Source organism: Ostrinia furnacalis, unplaced genomic scaffold, assembly GCF_004193835.3.
Source record: "Ostrinia furnacalis isolate ACB-3 unplaced genomic scaffold, ASM419383v2 OfSCF7604, whole genome shotgun sequence".
NCBI lineage: Eukaryota > Metazoa > Arthropoda > Insecta > Lepidoptera > Crambidae > Ostrinia > Ostrinia furnacalis.
Window position 1 is genome coordinate 994122 of NW_021137843.1, and position 19850 is coordinate 1013971.

Sequence of the window (19850 nt, forward strand, 5' to 3'; positions counted from 1 at the left end):
TATGAGAGCTAGGTATCATTGAACAAAGAGTGAAAGTTCATTAATAATTAATCTAATTTATTTCGTAAAATATTATCACATAGGGCTCGTATTACAAAGAACAGGCAGCTGAAAATATTTTAAATGCAACATGTTTAATTAATGAGCATTTATCTAATATTAAGCATGAAATTGCTTGAGTTTCAATACCAATCACAAGTTTAAATATCGCCAACACTTTTAATTAAAACATGGAATGAGTGAGTAGGTAAATCAGGCAGGCGATGACCGTTGCTGACTCGGTCCACTCCCATCACGTATGTCTCCATCCCCCTTTGTTGAGTCTGATGATGGCTGCGTGGGCGAACGCAGGTGTGGCGGAGACTGGCCGGCGCCGCGGCGCATTCCGGCGGCGGTCACGCGGCGCCGCCGTACTTGATGACGCGATTTGTCCAACTGGACCGATTAGCTTGAGCTATTTAGCTCGAGCAGCAGTAATGCATAGCATCTAACAAGTAGGTAACAACCATAAAACCGCACAGTCAGACAAAGCAGAAACCAGAGGCTGGCTGACCATAAGCTCTTCCACTTACTTAGGGTAGACCGGGGACAATAGTACCATTTTTTGGAAATTGATCAATATTGAGAAATCTAATGAAATATAACTTATTCTGTTAGGATGCTGTAAATACTAGACTCTTAAGCTACAAATGGCAATGCCAGATTTTGTATGGAAAGTGGCGTCTTTTTTTTTTCGCGCGGCCATCGATCAAACTTTGTTTTTTGATTACAAAATAGTGTAATAAACCAAACTTACTATGGCATTTATACCTCTAAACTCAGTCTGAACTGAGTTACGAGCATTAGAAGTTTGATGATTTTCATACTAGATTTGCTTTTTGTGCGCAAGTTTTGTAAGAAATTGCAACAAAATATTGCGATATTTTTTTATTGCGCTGATTCTGCTCCATACTGATGTCTGGAGCATTTAATGGATGGTATTGTTTGTTTACACATACAATCTCACTAGTTTGTTGCAATTTCTTACAAAACTTTTTGAAAATCATCAAACTTCTAATGCTCGTAACTCAGTTCAGACTGAGTTTAGAGGTATACATGTCATAGTAAGTTTGATTTATTACACTATTTTGTAATCAAAAAACAAAGTTTTATCTCGCTCTCTGTGGGCAGACTTGCTCTTTCTAAATAAACAAAAAATATAAAATTGCTCAAATTCAATGAAACCAATGTAAAATCTTTATTTCTTGACATAGGTATCATTAAAAATGATAAGTGTAGTTACTGGTAAAACGTTTTAGGAAGAAATTACTGTAAAAAATGTGAAAAATGTTTACAATGATCCAATGTCGGAAATCACGAAATAAACACTTACGCGTGGAATCTTATGTCACTTCCAGGACACCACGTACTACCGCAACCACGCACTACAAAATTTTGCACCAATTCTTGTGATAAAACAATGATTATTTCCTGTAAACAATCTCAAACGAAATTAACTGCTTAATAAACAAAATAGTAAACAACCGCCATGATGGGCCGGATTGGGCCGATGTTGCCACATGGTACCGATTACCCAGGAATTGGGATTGTAATTCCCTGATTCGCCAACACATTAAGCCTAAATGGCCGACAATTTTGTGATTTTTTATTTAACTAGGTAATCTTAGTTTCAAATATTAATTATTTATTTAACTTCTGATTTGGTTAGTGTATTGGCTATTTCGAAGAATTTACAAGGAGATTTAAATCAGAAGATAGCAATACTACAGTTCACACTAAAAAGAGAGGTAGGGCCGCAGAGAGCGAGATAGATATAAGTAGGTATTTGACTCAAGTTTTGTTCCAAACTCTGCCCTCCATTTTTATCTGTAGCTTCATGATTGTACCGCTACAATTGACCCCATGGAAACTGGTACAATTGTTCCATCCAAGTAGGTAGTCAAAAGAACTTCACCTAAAATTCAGTCATTTTCACAGTGAATGCCAATTATTCGCTGTCGATACAAAGTTTAGAGCCTGGATAAACTATTGACAACAATACCTTGTAACAAATATCATATTAGGCAACTTATGGGCTCATATATTTGACGTAAAAACTTACTGCGGCTGGGCAAAAAACAAAAATCCTTCCTGTACATCTTCGTTTCTCAGCGCAAGCGCCGCCGACTGGTGAGCGGATGGAAACACAAAAAGCGCATATTCTGACGCTATGCACACAACCTAACGTCGCTTGTATGAAGAAATATCGCCGATGGTACTATTGACCCGTGGTACTATTGTACCCGGTCTACCCTAGGTCTTAATATTATACATTTTCTAGACATGACTATAATATGGACAACCTGGAAGTCGCTTATCTCATTTTAATCATCATCATCTTCATCTCAGCCATAGGACGTCCACTGCTGAACATAGGCCGCCTCCCCATTGCTTTCCATGTTTCCCGGTTGGTAGCGGCCTGCGTCCAGCGCCCTCCTTCCTTTGGTGGACCTTTAAGATGTCGTCGGTCGGTCCACCTTGCCCACCACTTGCTTTCATTATTTTTCTGTAAAAGAAATGAAAACATGATTTACTGCCATCTATATTTAAGATTCAAAGACATGCTTTCATTACTTACTGATATTTTTACTACTCCATGACAGATGTCACTGCAACTTCAGTTTTATACTACTCCTCAACAGATGGCAGTGCTTGTTATGATAAATAATTTCATGAATTATTATAATTAATTTAATCTTTTTAATAACGATATAATCATGAATATATTAAAAATTATACTTAATTAAAAATTATGAAACATTAGATTTCAACTAAAAACTTATCAACACTGGCAATCATGAATAAAATAGTACGATAAACGGTAAAGACGGGAACTACAACTTTTTGTATGTAATTTGACAGATTAACGTGGAAGTAGCGCCCTCCTTTAATTTCATTAAAATCTTTGGCAATAGGAATACGTCAAAAAAAGCGTGTTGAGCACGAAAGAGTTCTAAGTTCAGTCGCAAAGGCAAGTTCGTTCACTCGCCGGCTCCGAGACGAGAGAATATTCTAGATCTAAAAGTGTAGACAGCTAAGAAAGTCTGTTCTTTTGTTTCTTTACACTGTACAGCAAGCACAAAACACAATGTCCAGCGCAGCTAAACGACTAATTCCCTTGCTCGACCGTGTTCTCATCAAGAGAGCTGAAGCCGTAACCAAGACCGCTGGCGGCATCGTGATCCCGGAGAAGGCTCAGTCTAAGGTCCTACACGGCGAGGTTATCGCCGTTGGTCCCGGCTCCAGAAAAGACAATGGTGAATTCATTCCAGTGCTTGTGAAGGTCGGTGACAAAGTTCTTCTTCCCGAATACGGCGGCACCAAAGTCAGCCTGGACACCGATGAGAAGGAATACCACCTCTTCAAAGAGTCTGATATACTCGCCAAAATTGAAAATTAGAATTAGTTAGATTTAAAATTTGTGGTTGATTCTGGTTCTGTTCTGTTAGTCATTTAGAATTTGTAGTGAATGAACATGTGATTGTGTAATAAGCCGGTTGCCGAAGCATTGATGTTAACGACGTTGCATTTCTAATTATAATATTGTTATAAAAACTATCTTTTATTTACTTTCTGACACTATTTCATAGTATTTTGTATCTGAAAATTTTATAGGTTATGTTGCATCACTGTCTACTTAGAACAGTAGGTAGGTAGGTTATAGTGAACCATTTAGTATGTGCCACTTATCTCAGTAATGAGATTTTAATAATCACTATTGTTTACCTGATAATAACCAAAACAACTAGGTTGTGTTGTTAATAACTCCCATAGTGGAGATTTTCTAAGAAAATCGTAGTGAAACTCAAATAATACGAATGAATTTGTTTAAGCATTACCTATATTTTGTACAAAAATGCAACAAACAGTATTTCACAGTTTGATATCACATGATTTCAGATGCTTACTGATAAAATCAAGATTCAATTGCAGTTCCAATTAGGCTTACATTTAAAATAGTGATTAAAAGAAAATACATTTCATGAGAAAACTTAACTTGCTTTAATTATAGCCCTAAATTAATATAATATTTACAAAATTAAAAACACCTCTAGGACAATGATTGATATAATGTACAGAAAAAGCTTTGTTTCAGTATTGCCCCAGTAAATAGCAACGCTTGTGCATTTTCTGAGACTGATGAGAACACTATTCATTACACATAAAATATTTAAATTCTGTAATAAACTAACATCAGTATTTCTTATCATTTATAATACTGTTGTGGGCTGACTTTCAAATACTTTGAACAATAAAATAATAATGAAATGATAAAGTTACACAAGCACAATAACATAATTTGTGTGATCATAATCCTGAATCTTATTGTTAGTGGAATGCTGTTTATGCTGTTCCTACCTAGCAACCTAAAAAATTGAACCTGTTTGTTTAATGACATGACACCTAAAGCCAAAATACTTGCACAACAACCTGCTACAAATGTAATACTTACTAATTTATGTGCATATAAAATTAGTAGGTACCTACCTAATAATTTTTTCAGGATAAAAGTAGGTCAAGCAAAAAGTTGAAAAGCATTATATTAATTAGTACATTTCTTTTTCAAACCACCTAGAAAAGCATTATATTAATTAGTACATTTCTTTTTCAAACCACCTAGAAATAATTTTAAGCATGAAAATATTTAAAATTAAATAAGCTTGATATAACTTATTATTTGAAGTTTTTAAAAGTCAATGCCTTACATGATAATTATTAAACTAATCAAAATAACTTAACATTTAATAAAGGTACACAATAATGGCATATAGCTTAAATCACTGTAGAGATATGGCAGTACGCCTCACTGCAGCTGACAACGCTGGGTTAGGGTCTGGTGGTTCAGTCAGCAGAGTTACGGATATCCAGCAACCATCTTCGTTCGACTGACGCAGCGCTTCCATAGTGGCCTGTACTCTTTGCCCATCTTCAAAATTAGCTGCTGCTCTCACTGGTTCTTTTATCCAGTCCATTTGCTCTTTTACCGGCAAAAATGCCTCTTTCAGTGCACTTATCATTTTACATAGACCTTTGATGTATGGTTTAGGAACTACACTTGATGCACAGCTCAAATCTTCGACATCAACATAGATAACTTCTTCTTTTTCATGTGGCCTTTTCCCATCCTCTTCTGGGTATGCTTTTGCAGTTGTTTTATGCAATCTACCATGCAAGTCCCCACCTCTCACTACTAAATAACCATTTTTACTGCAAACATAAATTTCTTGATTAAAACAAGGGCCAGGCAAGTGATTGTTGAGTGTAGCTGTCACCAGCAGGCCTTTGTCCATTTCTAATTGGAAAGTACAAAAATCTGGAGCTGTTATTTTTCTGATGCCATTCACTTTTGGAGTTTCTTCAACAAATGTTCTCAGAACTCCATGGACTTTGACAACCTTTTGTCCAGTGAGGAAACTAACTAGATCTATTACATGACTTCCAACCAATGACAGGGTTCCACCACCCATTGTATCATCACACAACCAGTTGTATGTGTCTCCAACTAAAGGCCCCATTTGGACTCTGACATCAATGAGAGTCAATTCATCAGGATTGCCCAAATAGCCATCTTGTATACATTTCTTCATATGACTGAAGGCTGGCAAAAAACGTAGGGAGTGATTAACAATAGATATCAATGTAGGATAATACTGAGCGGCTCTGACCATTTTCAGGGCTTCTGCCTGACATAGGCCTGCAGGTTTATCACAGACGACATGTTTGCCGATTCCCAGAGCTTTAACTGATATCTGAGCGTGTAAATTGGGAGCACAGACAATGAACACTAAATTCACATTCTTCTTCAGCAATACATCGTCGATCTTGTTAGTGAAAAACGGGATTTTCAATTCCTTTGCAGCAGCTTCGGCTTCTTGCAGAGTTATGCCCCAAATTGCTTCAACAGAGAAACCTTTTTCCCTAAGGAATGGCACCAAGACTTTCGCAATGGCTCCAGTGCCGAAAACTCCTATGCCCGGAAGCATTTTGGCGTATTTATTTTTCAAATGTGAATGTAACCATGAATATTATTCGATTAATAACTTAGAAGTACGAACAATAGAAGAAGTTAAGAAGAAAAAAATAATTATGCTAAACCGACCGACTGACCCAGTAAACATCTGTTTGACATTGACAACTAGTGACATAAGACTTGACAGCTTTGACATTGACAGTACATTTTTTTTGTTGGAACGGCGTAAGGCGTGCTAAGCCAATGCATGCAAAAATCCTAATCAAATCTTTCCTTAAATTAGATTAGTATATAAAAAAAAAGCATTTTGAGATTGTAGCAAAAGCTGCAAAAGCCTAGGCGCAGACCACCGACTTTTAGTTAGCCGATAGTTGGAACGATTTCTAATTTGTATGAAGAATCGGCCGATACCAAATCGGTGTAGTGTGCGCCCAACTCAACTATCAGCTACCTATTTACTTATAACTAAAAGTCGGTGGTCTGCGTCTAGTGCTTTTTTTTAAGTCGGGAAATGCTTTGCGCATACCCACTGGACGATGCGGACGGCGACTGGGTTATGTGGGACTCTCCACGCCTACCCACTAAAGGCGGGGCCTACCCACCAAAACCTGACAGTTTCCACCAGAGCCCAAAGAAACGGAGCCGCGAGTTATTGTCCTAGTTGGACATTCGTCCGCAGCTCCGCGTCAGGCTCGCTCTTGAGCGAGCCTCTCCGGCTTCGAGGGAACCCCCAATCCCCTCCTCCAGTTGTTTTTTATAGATAAGTAGAGGTTTTCTCCTGTCTGCGCCTAGTGCCTAGGCTAAGTTGTAGATGCATCAAACAATTGAAAATATCGAATAGAACCAGTTAACGTCGTAAGTAAAATTTTTACTCATTGTCTAGTCCAGTCAATGAATGCCTTAACGACGGTGTAGAGAGAAATCCGTGGAACACAATTTCTGACCTCGGGACTTTATTTAGCCTAGTTAGGTGGTGAACATAGCAAAAGTCCCCGCCCTTAGCCCTTGAGCCGGCGGGGAGAGGGGGGTTTAAAGGTACCACTTTTCGGTTTTTCGCTTAATCCTCGGAAACTATGCGTCCTAGTGACATGACTACTATGAACCAAAAAAAGCTTATTCAATTTGTCATGTCACTAGGACGCATAGTTTCCGAGGATTAAGTGAAAAACCGAAAAGTGGCACCTTTAAACCCCCCTCTCCCCGCCGGCGCAAGGGCTAAGGGCGGGGACTTTTGCTATGTTCACCTCCTAACTTGTCAGAATAAAGTCCTGAAGTCAGTAATTGTGTTCTACAGTTTTCCATCTATAATGCTTTATTGACTGGACTAGGCGTATTTAGCGAGGGTTATTTTTCAGGGGCGATACCATGGCCTTGCAATTTACGAGTACTTACTTAGTTGTTACAGTTTGAATCGAAATGGGATTTTTAAGATAAAGAACAAACAGGTAAATAGAACACTGAACAACAATTTAAATAACTTGTTATTGGCTTTTAATTTAATTTAAATCCATGGGATGGGCTAACTCTACATTTATTATGCTTATTAAACAGGCTGAGATTTTACTTATTGTTTTTAATTAGAATATTGATTGTAGTCTGGGTGTAAATGGAACAAAGAATAATATTTGTTAAGTAAACACTAGCCCGAGTCGTAAGTCACACTCGGTGGCGCTTAAAATGAATCGCTTTTCGTCGGAACGCTTAAATTCAATGCTTTGAGATCTAACACCTGGACGTGTAGGGTTGGCACAAGCTATTTTAAAATATTTACAACAAAATCATTACTGATTCTAATTATGTAATAAGAATAGCCTACGTGATCCGAATATAATAATATGGATGATTGGCTGAAATTCAATGGTCGATTTTCAGGCCTAGGAAAATCGAGTACTGAATCATTTTCCAATCTGTTTGTCTGAAACGTCTTCGTCAAGAGTTGGATGTAGGAACATAATTATTTTGCTTAATCGATTACCTATTGTGCCCCTAATGTACCTCTAGGACTATCCTCTCTAATTTACCAGAGAAAAATACAGGATTTGCCCACTCTCAGAATGTTGGGTGGTTTTTAATGTAGACTTTAATTATGTAGGTTATTATTTGAAATTTAAAGTAACGTAAGGGATCCTCCGACTCTTTGATATAAATTTATATTAAAGAGATATTATCAAAGTGGACAGCCCTAAGTGCATCCTATTTGCAGCAATTCGGTAACTCCTCCTGTCGGCCGCACTCGCTTCCACAATTAGGGCTGGATGATCAGCACGAAAATAATGTTTCATGACTAATTTATGATTTGGAATTCATATTTAATGGCATTAAGACCAGTGTCAGAACTTATGAAGGCTACAATTGAGCTCTATATTCGTTTTTTTTAATGACAATAAAACACTAGCGGGGCTAGTGGTGTCCGACCGAAGGTACTTACCTAGTTAAAAATGAAAATCAATATAATGTTGGTTCTGGAGTGAAGGCCACATACCGGAAAACGCAGCACAAGGTGGACCGACGACCTCATAAAGGTAGCCGGATGGCGCTGGATGTAGGCCGCTACCCTACCCAGCCATGCAGGCCACAACCAACCGCGCTATATGGAAATCATTAGGGGAGGTCTATGTTCAGCTGTGGACGTCCTGTGGCTGAAATGATGATGAAGATAACGTAGACCAGAAAAGAGGCAAATATTTCGCTTTTTTTTTTCTAAAAGAAATACGTCAAAATGAGAGTGAATCAATAAAACCGCATTTCTTGTGCAATGCCGCTATGCGCAGGAGTGCGCGGCACATGTAGAGGTAAGAGGCGTCAAATAAAGTATTAGGTGTCGCGGAAGTGTGACCCGGACCTGCTGTCAAATTCGTTCGTCTTTGACGGCGCTAATTGCTCTAAGAGTTGATCTTTCGAAAATCGACTTTTTTTGTTTCAAAGCATTAAATTAGGATAGAGACAATATCGCCTGCTTTTCTGATCATATGTCCAAAATATAGAAAGATGCATCCTGCTTTACTATCGGTTCAGTGTAGTCACTATGTCGGCATCATAGTATAAGGGTTCCTGTGGGCTTCGTTGTTTTTAAAGCATGTTCGTCAAGGATTTTCAACATTTTTAGGACAATCGAGCTTTACGAGATAAGCGTTCATCATCTTTCAGCACCTAAGTAGGTATGGAAAGTTTAAAACATAAGACCGTCGGGAATAGAGATTCAATTAAATTCAATTCAATTGTGGACATATCATTTTTTAAACAAGGTAGATAGGTAAACCAAAAATGTAAGTAAGTAGAGTAGCTAGTACCTAGTTAATAGGTATGTAACAGAATCTCTATTCCTTGGCTTGCCTCACACGAAAGATTTTATCGAAAATCGGAAGTCTGAAAATGTGCTTAGTAAGTACCTATAGTTTTTTATTTATCAATTCTAAATCGACAACCTTGCCTCTAATTGTGTACATATCAATATAGCGTTCAGGCATCTCAAACACCAATTAGTGCTGAGTTATTTAAGTAAAGACTCCTTTTCATTTGCCGAGGGGTAGCACTGAAACTTCGTGAGGGTGGGGCGAGCGCTAGCGCCGCCCAACTTGCACGCCGCCCGCCTTGCGCGTGCGCACCTCAAATGTTAAAAGCCAAGTGCAAAGACAACAGCTCTCATGAATCCTTGCGGCAATTCTAAATTTAAAATGTTTAAAAATCAATAAAATGTTCTAGTGGTGTGCTTTAGTTTTAAAATTGTGTGGTGTGTGCAATAATGCCTAGGAAACGAGTTAATAAATCGCCGCCGGTGGAAAAGCGCTCGGACGACGCCGACGACGATGACTTTTTTTTCGATGATACGCAGTCCAATTCAGGTATTGTTATTTTTTTAAAACTTGTTATAAAAGTTAAAGAAAAACTTATGAGAAAATAAATTAGGAGGTTCTTATCATGCTACCCTTTTGCTATGCTTTTTTAGGCATGGCTAGTAAGTAAGAAAAGTAGTAGATTTGTTTCAAATTCAAATACTTTATTGTGATCTATTAGAATAATACCTGTGTTTATATCTACATGTAGAAAAGGAAATTTTTGTATGTAGGTAGAACCAAAATTTCATTATTTTGGCCAGAAATATTTATATTATACAAATAAGTACTCCCTCTATTCAGTGCCAGAGTTAACAATTTTGGGCTATCTTTGCAATAGGTCGAAATTCGCAAGAACCTCAACACAGAAACGCAGCCAACGCACGCGAACGGGCCAGGATGAGAGTTCTCTCAAAAGCATTTTGCAGGTTGGTGCTTTAATATGCAATTTTCCAAATATTTATTAAGTACTGCAAAGAAATAGGTATCTAAATTTTTATGCAATTGACTGACTTTGAATGTGGTTATTAAAACAAGACACTGACTGGCACTACTTAATTCACATTATTTAGCGAGTTGAATTAAAGTGTCTGAAAATCATGAATAGCACCGTCTTAACTACCACTAATCTAATAGTCCCAGATTTCCCGGTAAGAACGAAGTGTTTAAGACAGTTGATTTTGAAAAACAATTCGTTTGCGGGCTGCAGACGAACTATTTTTTTTCATAGGTAATGATCATTAGTCATCCAATTACCTACGCCTATTCAAAAATCACCCAGAGGGTGATAGTTTCAAGATGTGGTTTCAAATGTAGTCAACATTGGACCTCTATAATTTTATTAGGCTAAAGACGACTCTCCCGTGGGTGCCAGCAGACACCAAGCTGTCTAAGTTAGACACCCTACGACTGGCTGCGTCCTACATCGCGCACCTCCGCGCCTTGCTGCACGAGCCGAGATCTGCGCACACGCCACCGCACCCGCTTAGTTTGGTAAGAGGAGAGTTTATTTTGATTCTTAAGGTTATTAGGTTAAAGGCGACTCTCCCCTGGGTGCCAGCAGACACAAAGCTGTCCAAATTGGACACTCTGCGGCTGGCCGCGTCCTACATTGCCCACCTCCGCGCCTTGCTGCATGAGCCGAGATCTGCGCACACGCCACCGCACCCGCTTAGTTTGGTAAGAGGAGAGTTTATTTTGTTTCTTAAGGTTATTAGGGTAAAGAAGACTCTCTCGTGGGTGCCAGCAGACACCAAGCTGTCCAAGTTAGACACCCTACGACTGGCTGCGTCCTACATTGCCCACATTCGTGCCTTGCTGCACGAGCCGAGATCTGCGCACACGCCACCGCACTCGCTTAGTTTGGTAAGAGGGTAGAGTTTGTTTGTTTCTTAAGGTTATTAGGGTAAAGACGACTCTTCCCTGGGTGCCAGCAGACACCTTGCTGTCCAAATTGGACACGCTGCGGCTGGCCGCGCCTTGCTGCACGAGCCGAGGATCTGCGCACACGCCACCGCACCCGCTCAGTTAGGTAAGACGAGGTTGGAGTTTGTTCCTCAAGGAAACAACGAAACTCTACATTGGTATGTTCATCTATACTAATATTATAAAACTGAAGGTTTGTTTGTTTGTTTACTTGAACGCGCTAATCTCAGAAACTACTGGTCCGATTTGAAAAATTCTTTCAGTGTTAGAAAGTTCATTTATCGAGGAAGGCTATAAACCATCACGATACGAGTAATAGAAGCAGAGCTACAATGAAAAATGATACAAAAACGGGTTTTCACGCGTACGAAGTCACGGGCACAGCTAGTATGTGATATTAGGACAAAATAGCGGAGATACTCACACTGTGTCTCATTACAAACGTCGCGGGGTCGCATATAAATTATTATGGTACTTTCCTCATATTTACAAATTACATTAATTTTGAATGCCCGTAAACTAGATTATGTAGAGACGACGGCACATCAACTATCGCAGCTTTTGTTTATAATAGCAAATAGGTGCAATTTTGCAACGTAAATGTCTAGTCAGATGTGCTATCTACCTTCCAATTATCACTTTAATAATCATGCTTTTCGCCTACTCTACTTCACAGAAGTCACAAAAAAGAGCGTTTAGTAAATCAACGGTAACCACAAAAGCTGTCATCGCTCGTTAGTTTCTAACAAGGCGAGTTGAACCCGCCCATATGTCACCCGGGACACTCGGATCACATAATTGTTCGCAATAAATTTCCTGTCACACTTGTCACCCGCCTAATTCTTTCCGTCGGCACGAGCTAACCGCAATCCCGGGAGAAAGTTATTTGTTTTTCGGTTGTTTAACTTTGTGAGACTCTGTGATTAACAGGATTTAATGGCTGACAGATTTTTGTGTGCGTTCATCTAGGTAGTTATTATAATTAAAATGTATTTTTAGGTACAAATAAGTTACAAGAAAATCTGTTCTCAATTATTTCGTTTCGTAGTCAGATTGCTACGAAGTTGCTACGAACATTTTAATAAAAAATGTTTTAATTTGCTACAAGAAACAATGAATAAGTAATTTTAATTATTAGTACTGTTAACTGACTGGTTTTAAGTAGTTAATTTGTTTTACTAGTGGGTTCACCACAAAAGTACAGCAGCGGCGGTGTTCGAAGTTTCAAACCGTTCTTTCCAATTGGATCTCGATTCGGCCAGTTCAGACCAGTTAGGTACCTGAAGTACTTCTAATCTATCAAAGATCGGAGTTTCTGGCTCAGAGATGTCGGTCATCATCGCGAATATTAGTTTGCTACGAAAACTCCAAGAAATCCTTATACGTTTGCGTATAGTGCAATATTTTAATAACCAAAGGATTTTTTGTCACAGACACAAATTAATCACTGTACAGACGCGGGATTCGGGCACGTTCCACGAAGGTCCCGCGTGATCGATGTGGGGATTAAGTTACTTTCGTGTGTTTAACTTAAACGGACCGTTTAGAATTTAAGAGCCCAGTCACAAATGCTTTCGATTTAGTTTCAGGATATTGTGATTTTGTAAACTTTAATTATATTAGTTTTTTTCATTTATTTTCATTTTACAAAGGAAGTTCTTAATTAAATTAATTACTAGGTTAACCTTACGAAAAGAAAACTAATTTATAAACGACTGCTTTTCTTTGCTTAATGTTGCTATTAGTACTCTGGTGATGTTACTTTTCTAAAACTTAGAAGAAGCCAAATGTCGTTCTTCATATTATCAAAGTATCAAACAAGAACGCTACGTCATAAGTAGTACATAATATACCTAATTTATTTTTCGTCAACTTGTGTGTTCCACTTCGAAAAAATATTAAAAATTTGCTTCACCTAAAAAATAAGAGTCTCTTCCGACCATTTTAAAACATAAACAAAGTCAAAAAGTTGGAGATAGGAACAAAAAGGTTACAACAACAAACACGTCTGCGCCCGCGCTGACCAAAAGTTTGCAGCTGTTCTGGGTATAAATAAAGTTTATCTCCGGACGTTAAAGATGTATTGTGCTGTTTTATTGTTGCCCTGGATGGTTCTTTGTCTTTGAATTTGACGATATTTCCATTTAATTACGGAGTTAAGGATAATTGAGATGCATTCGACTTGGATACTCCCTCGATGTAATAAAATGATCAAGGTTACAGTAACGAATTGAGATTTACACAATCATGTTAATGTTATAGCTATGTTCATAATTAATATCTTTAGAAAAACATCAAATGTTACCTGAAGAAAAGAAGAACTAATTAAGTAATTGAGGAATTGAGGAGGTCATAAAAGTCAAAGTAAGCGACGACGCGCTGTCATGATTAGTTAGCAAGCTGTAGTTAATGTTTACTATTATTATCAAGTAGGTACTTATCAATGTATTCTGAGATGAATTTTCAGTAGAATAATTGAAAGAGATAGACTTACATAAATTATGTATTACAGCGTGTAAATGAATTTTATGAATTTTAATTTTATTTTAGCAGCTGTCGAATGTTGATTGATATTTGATACTACGAATATCTACGTAGCTACGAAATGCTACGAAGTTGTATACTTTCTTTTTTCTTTTCATTTAATTAATTTAACGTAGCAATAATTTAGTAAATCCGTCTGTTGGATTCTTTATAATATTGAGTGTTTTTAATTTAATAGCGACCCCAAAAGCGGACATGACGTGTTCACCAGTGACCCAAAGACCAAGATGTTTGTTTGGACATAAAAAGTGCGGTTGTGTTGTGATGCAATAAATTTGGTGTTCACACTTGAATCTTTGTTTACTATCTGGGAGGTCTTGGCCTATGAACCCTTTTTCAATAATCGCTTTGAATTTTCAACTTTACATTACACGATTTTGGGGTTGCTATAATTCTTAGATATCTTTCATTTGTTTTGAGCTTCAATCGTTTTCATTTAGATAAATAACGGAACTTTTCCCACCTCTCGCTCCCATCACTGCAACTCCTGTGTAGCGAAGAAGGAATCTAATCAGAGCTTGCCCGTGAAAAGTAACCCAAGCTTGTCTCGGGGAGAGTTAAACTGCCGTTGAACTCTACATCTAGGTAAATACTAATTAGAATATTTATATTTTTCAGGCATGGCCGTTTGCGTTCCAACATGGCGGGTCGCTCAGCTGTTCCATATCTCAGCGATGGAATATTAACTCCCAGAGCAACGAGTCAACCAACTCCCGCGCAGCTACCGTAAGGAACGATGCGCAGAACAGTTGCCATGACAACTACAACCAGGAATACTCTGAAAACGACTATGAGCATCGGTGCTACGACGATACAGCGAACGAAGCAGCCAACGCGCCTATGCAGTACTGCGAATACGGATACAAAGATAGTTATTACGAAATGAGGTCGTATTCTTCTGAAAACTTAATGAATAATGTATGAAAATATTAGATAATTGAGACTTTTGAATGAAACGTCTGGAAATGAAATGGAACCTCCAAATTATACAGATTTATTTACTAACAGCGTTTTGATTCTGGTGATATCAATAAATTCTTTTTGGGCAGTAAAAAACTATGGAAATCATTGTGGGAGGCCTATGTTCAGCAGTAGACGTCCTATGGCTAAAACGATTATGTGGAAATTGCTAGTGGAAATCGCACTGAAAATTAGTTTACCATATCCTAAGATTAATTCTTACAGCTAGAAAATAGCCAACTTTTACTGAAAACGTAACAAAAAGAGAGACTGAGTCAACTTTCCCTTATATGTAGAAGCCGTCCAGTGCCGTTATATTAACTTCCAATTCTTAATATCCACTGTTAATCCACTGTTGGTTAAATTACTTATTACTGTATTTTTCCATAAATCCAATACTGCACACATAATTACGTGAAGCACGGGAATGTGACGTGTTCGGTAACCGGATCCCGGACAAAGTGGATGTCAAGCCATGTCGCTGGGATCTGACAAAACAAACAGGAATAGGCGGGAAAAAACAACTCAAAGCGACGGAAACTGAAGTGCATTTGTAAACCACTTACGTGGCTTACGAAATTACGAATATAGAGACAAAAATACTTAGGTAACTGGGGGATATTTTTTTGGTGAAGAGAAATAAATATTGAATATAATTTAGGTAATTAATGTAGTAGAAACATGCATAGTTTGATTTTATATACGAATAAGTCATATTACCAGGCCTCCGTCACTCGCCTATGCCGGCCGAGATAATTACCTACAGCGCGCGACAACTTCAAGTTGCAAATCAGTCAGGACCGCCACGCGCCTGTGAGCACACGCGTATTTCTTATACACGCTCGGTCGATCATCGTCACAATCAAGGTTTATTGTTCCAACAGCACTGTTATCCTTCTTTAATGTAAAATCGTAGTATTTAGGAATAATAATTAACTGTATATTTGAATAATTAAAAAAACTAGGTACACTTTTTAAATAATTTTGAAATACTTATGACAAAACTTTTAATGGTGCAAGCATACTATTTGGAAGCCTTGGCGAAGGGTGACAAATTTGATCATCTGTATTTTTAACAGGAAACTCAAATACTCCCGGCAACCTACCTACCCCTTCAAAAACTTCTATATTTTCCTTAATAAATTTCTCTTTATCTTTATTTATTTCCACATTATTTATGCGCTTAATTAAATTTAAAGCTATGCATCCTGATAATCCCAACAACACATTACTACAATCCAGTACTATAAAATTCTCATAACACTCAAAATTTTTAAATTTGCATCGTAAACTTATCATCCCTTTAGGTTTTACCTTTTCACCAGCAAAAGATTCAATTTTCAAATTACATTCCCTTAACTTTAAATTTAAATTTGTATTTATTCTATTAAAAACTTTAATTGGCATGACACTCACATCTGCTCCCGAGTCCAGCTTACATTGAACACTATGTCCCTCAATTTCTATATTTTCAGACCAGGCCTTCTTTTCACCACATTTTGACTGAACAGCTCTACAATACGCACCTTCATCCGAATCAGACTCCTCACATTTGACTTCCTGTACCTTTTTCTTAACTCTGCAACTGGCTGCAAAATGGTTCTCCAGCCCACATTTGTTACATTTTTTTCCAAAAGCAGGGCATGCACGTGGTCCATGTCTTGTCTGGCAGCGTCTGCAGCTAAACTCCTTATATTTTACACCTTGTTGGTCCCTTACTTTTCTGGATTTTATTGTATCCACTAGTAAGGTGGGGTTCATTTCCTTTACTTGTAGTTTGCTCATTTCACTTGTTCGGCACATGTTTGCAGCTTTATCCAACGTCAAGTCCTCACATCTTAACATACTTTCCTGTAGGCTGTGATCCTGGATCCCTTGTACAATCCTATCTCGCAATAATTGATCTTCTGTAGATTCTAAACATTTGTCATTATATCCACACTTGCCTATTAATTCCCTCAGGCTAGTATAAAATGATTCAAATGATTCTCCAACTTCCTGTTTTCTTTCATTGAATTTAAATCGCTCAAATACCGGATTACTTTTGGGATTCACATATTTGTCGATTTCAGACACAATTTTGTCGTAACTTCGTCTCTCCTCGTCCGATAATTTAAAGGTTAGGATGACTTTGGTAGACTCCGGACCCATCATGTTTCGCAACAATGACAGTTTAATTTTGTCTGAAGCTCCATCTTGATTAGTTGCTATCAGATAGTCCTCGAACAAACATTTCCAATAGTTCCAATCATTAGCTGATTGCGAAGAGCGAATGTCGAAATTTGGAGGCAATTTCACTGACGCCGACGACGACTCCATGATATTTAACAGGACACTTTCAGTAGAAAACAATATTTTCGCATCCAATCACACTTTAGGATCGTTTCACAACGGCTGCGCCATGTTTTAATATTGAAAACTCTCAGAAATTAACAACACATTTTTATTGTAAAAAAATCAAACATGAACAAACATGAATGACAGATGACATTGACATTCAGTTCCGAAACCATAAATAAAACAGATCGATCGCGACAACATGGTGAGGACTTGCAAAACAAATGACGACAGTTATCATACTATGTAGACTAAGTCTTCCATCCCCCCACGGGAGCAGGTGGCGAGAAAGCCAGTACCTACAGCCGCAGTGTCGAGAAACAGTGGTGAGCACTTGTAGCCAAAACATTCCATTGAGTTGTGGTACAGTTACACAATGAAGTTTTCCATCCTCGTTGTAATCAAGTCTTCCATTTTCCCACGGGAGCAGGCGGCGAGGAAGCCAGTACCTTCAGCTGCGGTGTCGAGAAAGAACCAGCAGCGGCAGATCGATCGCGACAACATGGTGAGGACTTGCAGCAAAAACAAATGACGGCCTTTAAATTATCGTAGGCACTATGTAGGTGAAGTCTTCCATCCCCCCACTCGAGCAGGCGGCGAGGAAGCCAGTACCTTCAGCTGCGGTGTCGAGAAAGAACCAGCAGCGGCAGATCGATCGCGACAACATGGTGAGGACTTGCAGCCAAAATATTGACCATTGAGTTGTGGTACAGTTAATGAAGTCTTCCATTCTCGTCGTAATCAAGTCTTCCATCCCCCCACGGGAGCAGGCNAATAATTAACTGTATATTTGAATAATTAAAAAAACTAGGTACACTTTTTAAATAATTTTGAAATACTTATGACAAAAAACTGTAGCAAAAAAATTATTTTAGCTAATATAAACATTAACTTACTTCACCGTGTCTATTTTCCGACACTACACCTTTTAAAACTATTTGTCCAATTTCGAATTATTGCAACACTGAAGTTTATTAATAGGTAGGTACTTTAGAGATGGTACGATTATACAAACACCACTAGATTAAAGATTACCAATCGTAAATACAATAAATGCTTCTTAAAATTAAGTTATTATTTATTTTACTTTGCTTATACAACCCTGACGCTTGAGCTGCGAGGTAGATTAATTCTGAACACAAAAAATTTGCGCTCTTGTGAGCGTAGTAGTAAGGTGCGATTTCGAATGCACCATGTGCGTTGGATATTTTGCATTATTATTATTACCGTTAAAATGTCGGCATCTGATCCTACACAAAGGAGTGCAATTTCTGTTGCTACTATTATGTATTCTGTGATATTACTAGCAAGTGACCTGAAAAATAAATAGTTGGGTGTGTGTAATTTATTTTAAAAGAAAATACATTGTGTAGCGGTGAAAAGTTTATTATTTTATAAGAACGTATTATGTCAGAACACACTACATCGTATTATTTCGATTATTTACAACAAATCATAAAATAAAAGTAAGCGAGGCATATTTTGGTAGAAATTATAAATAAAATTTCCGAACTAACTTATTCTACGCTAAAACAATCGTGCAGTATCGTAACTATTGTTCTTACAAATGAATAGTATGGTTACAATAGTGGCAGTACCTACCTAAAAATCTATTCAATACAAAGCTAAATAAATTGTACATTATCTAGGAAACATTACATTGCTTTTTGTGGCAATTCATTCGACTAAATTACATTTTCTTACTTTATCTGCTGATTCGCACCAGTCCTCATTTCCAAACACTCCTTTGGTGAATTTCCTAACTTTTCCTCCTAACATAAATACATCAAAACGCTTGGTCATAAAATATTGTTGATATTTTGGACTTATCATGGGTACACGACAACTTGACAACGCGTTTCAATTATTGGGTAGTTGATACTGGTTGATACCATCAATCAATTTTAATTCTTTTCATGAACTGACAGCAATACAATGACGTCACTTGTGTACAAACAATTGACTACTGATTCGAAAAATAAAAATCTAATTTTACAGTAAATTAAAAGCTAACTCAGGGGAGTTCAAGGTTGAAATAATGTTGTTGTTTTAAAAGAAAGGAGAGCCGGAAGAATGGTATCAACTAGCCAATAATTGGTAGAATTTAATCTAGTCAAAAATTCAAATACTCTCAATCATCACTACACTAGATGAATTATATTCATGCCCTTAACATATTCTTAACAAGCAACTTGCTTTAGTCCTGTATCATAGTGTCCCGATATAGTATACATTATAATAAAATATTACCTAATTCTACCATGTTTTTGGTAGGCTCCTAGCTTTTGCGTATGCATTTACACACCTACATTATACTAAGAATGTTTTACTGTGTTAAAATATGTGAATACGAGTACTTTGATATAAGATATTGCATATGATTATATTTTATGTACATGAATAATTGGTTTACTGTAAACGCAGATTTCCATTTATTATGAATCTTTCAAAGTAAGAAGACTCAAAAAATTAAAACTGTCCTACAAAACGTATTATTGTTTAAAAATGGATTTGGCAAATAAAGACAGATTTTACTAAAATTATCTAAATATGTCCATAAAAAATTGGACAGTTTGAATAATACTACGCCATAAAATAAATAAATACTTAAAGACCTTTTATTTATCTAAGACTAAACTTTCCAAAATAAATAAACAGTGGGCTATCTTACTTAGGTATCTATCGGTTTTAATTAGTATAATGACGTTTAATTATACCAGTCGTACACTATCAACTATGCA

At 37.4% G+C, this 19850-nt stretch overlaps 4 protein-coding genes across 4 annotated transcripts; 2 read left to right on the forward strand and 2 right to left on the reverse strand.

Annotated features, from left to right (window-relative positions):
* Positions 1 to 2963: 2963 nt before the first annotated feature.
* LOC114365590 (10 kDa heat shock protein, mitochondrial) lies at positions 2964 to 3594 on the forward strand. The gene has a single exon (XM_028322199.1). The coding sequence runs from the start codon at positions 3128 to 3130 to the stop codon at positions 3437 to 3439; it is 312 nt and encodes a 103-aa protein (XP_028178000.1). The 5' UTR covers positions 2964 to 3127; the 3' UTR covers positions 3440 to 3594.
* Positions 3595 to 3654: 60 nt separating this feature from the next.
* On the reverse strand, positions 3655 to 6176 carry LOC114365589 (glucose-fructose oxidoreductase domain-containing protein 1). Its single transcript, XM_028322198.1, has 2 exons — positions 4657 to 6176; positions 3655 to 4611 (listed from the first exon to the last, which is right to left on the reverse strand). The coding sequence occupies exon 1, from the start codon at positions 6021 to 6023 to the stop codon at positions 4818 to 4820; it is 1206 nt and encodes a 401-aa protein (XP_028177999.1). The 5' UTR covers positions 6024 to 6176; the 3' UTR covers positions 3655 to 4611; positions 4657 to 4817.
* Positions 6177 to 9601: 3425 nt separating this feature from the next.
* On the forward strand, positions 9602 to 14813 carry Hlh54f (basic helix-loop-helix type transcription factor HLH54F). Its single transcript, XM_028322209.1, has 4 exons — positions 9602 to 9852; positions 10184 to 10271; positions 10689 to 10836; positions 14431 to 14813. The coding sequence occupies exons 1-4, from the start codon at positions 9753 to 9755 to the stop codon at positions 14734 to 14736; spliced, it is 642 nt and encodes a 213-aa protein (XP_028178010.1). The 5' UTR covers positions 9602 to 9752; the 3' UTR covers positions 14737 to 14813.
* A 952-nt stretch (positions 14814 to 15765) lies between these two features.
* On the reverse strand, positions 15766 to 17369 carry LOC114365564 (uncharacterized). Its single transcript, XM_028322168.1, has one exon. The coding sequence runs from the start codon at positions 17089 to 17091 to the stop codon at positions 15766 to 15768; it is 1326 nt and encodes a 441-aa protein (XP_028177969.1). The 5' UTR covers positions 17092 to 17369.
* Between the last annotated feature and the right edge of the window lie 2481 nt (positions 17370 to 19850).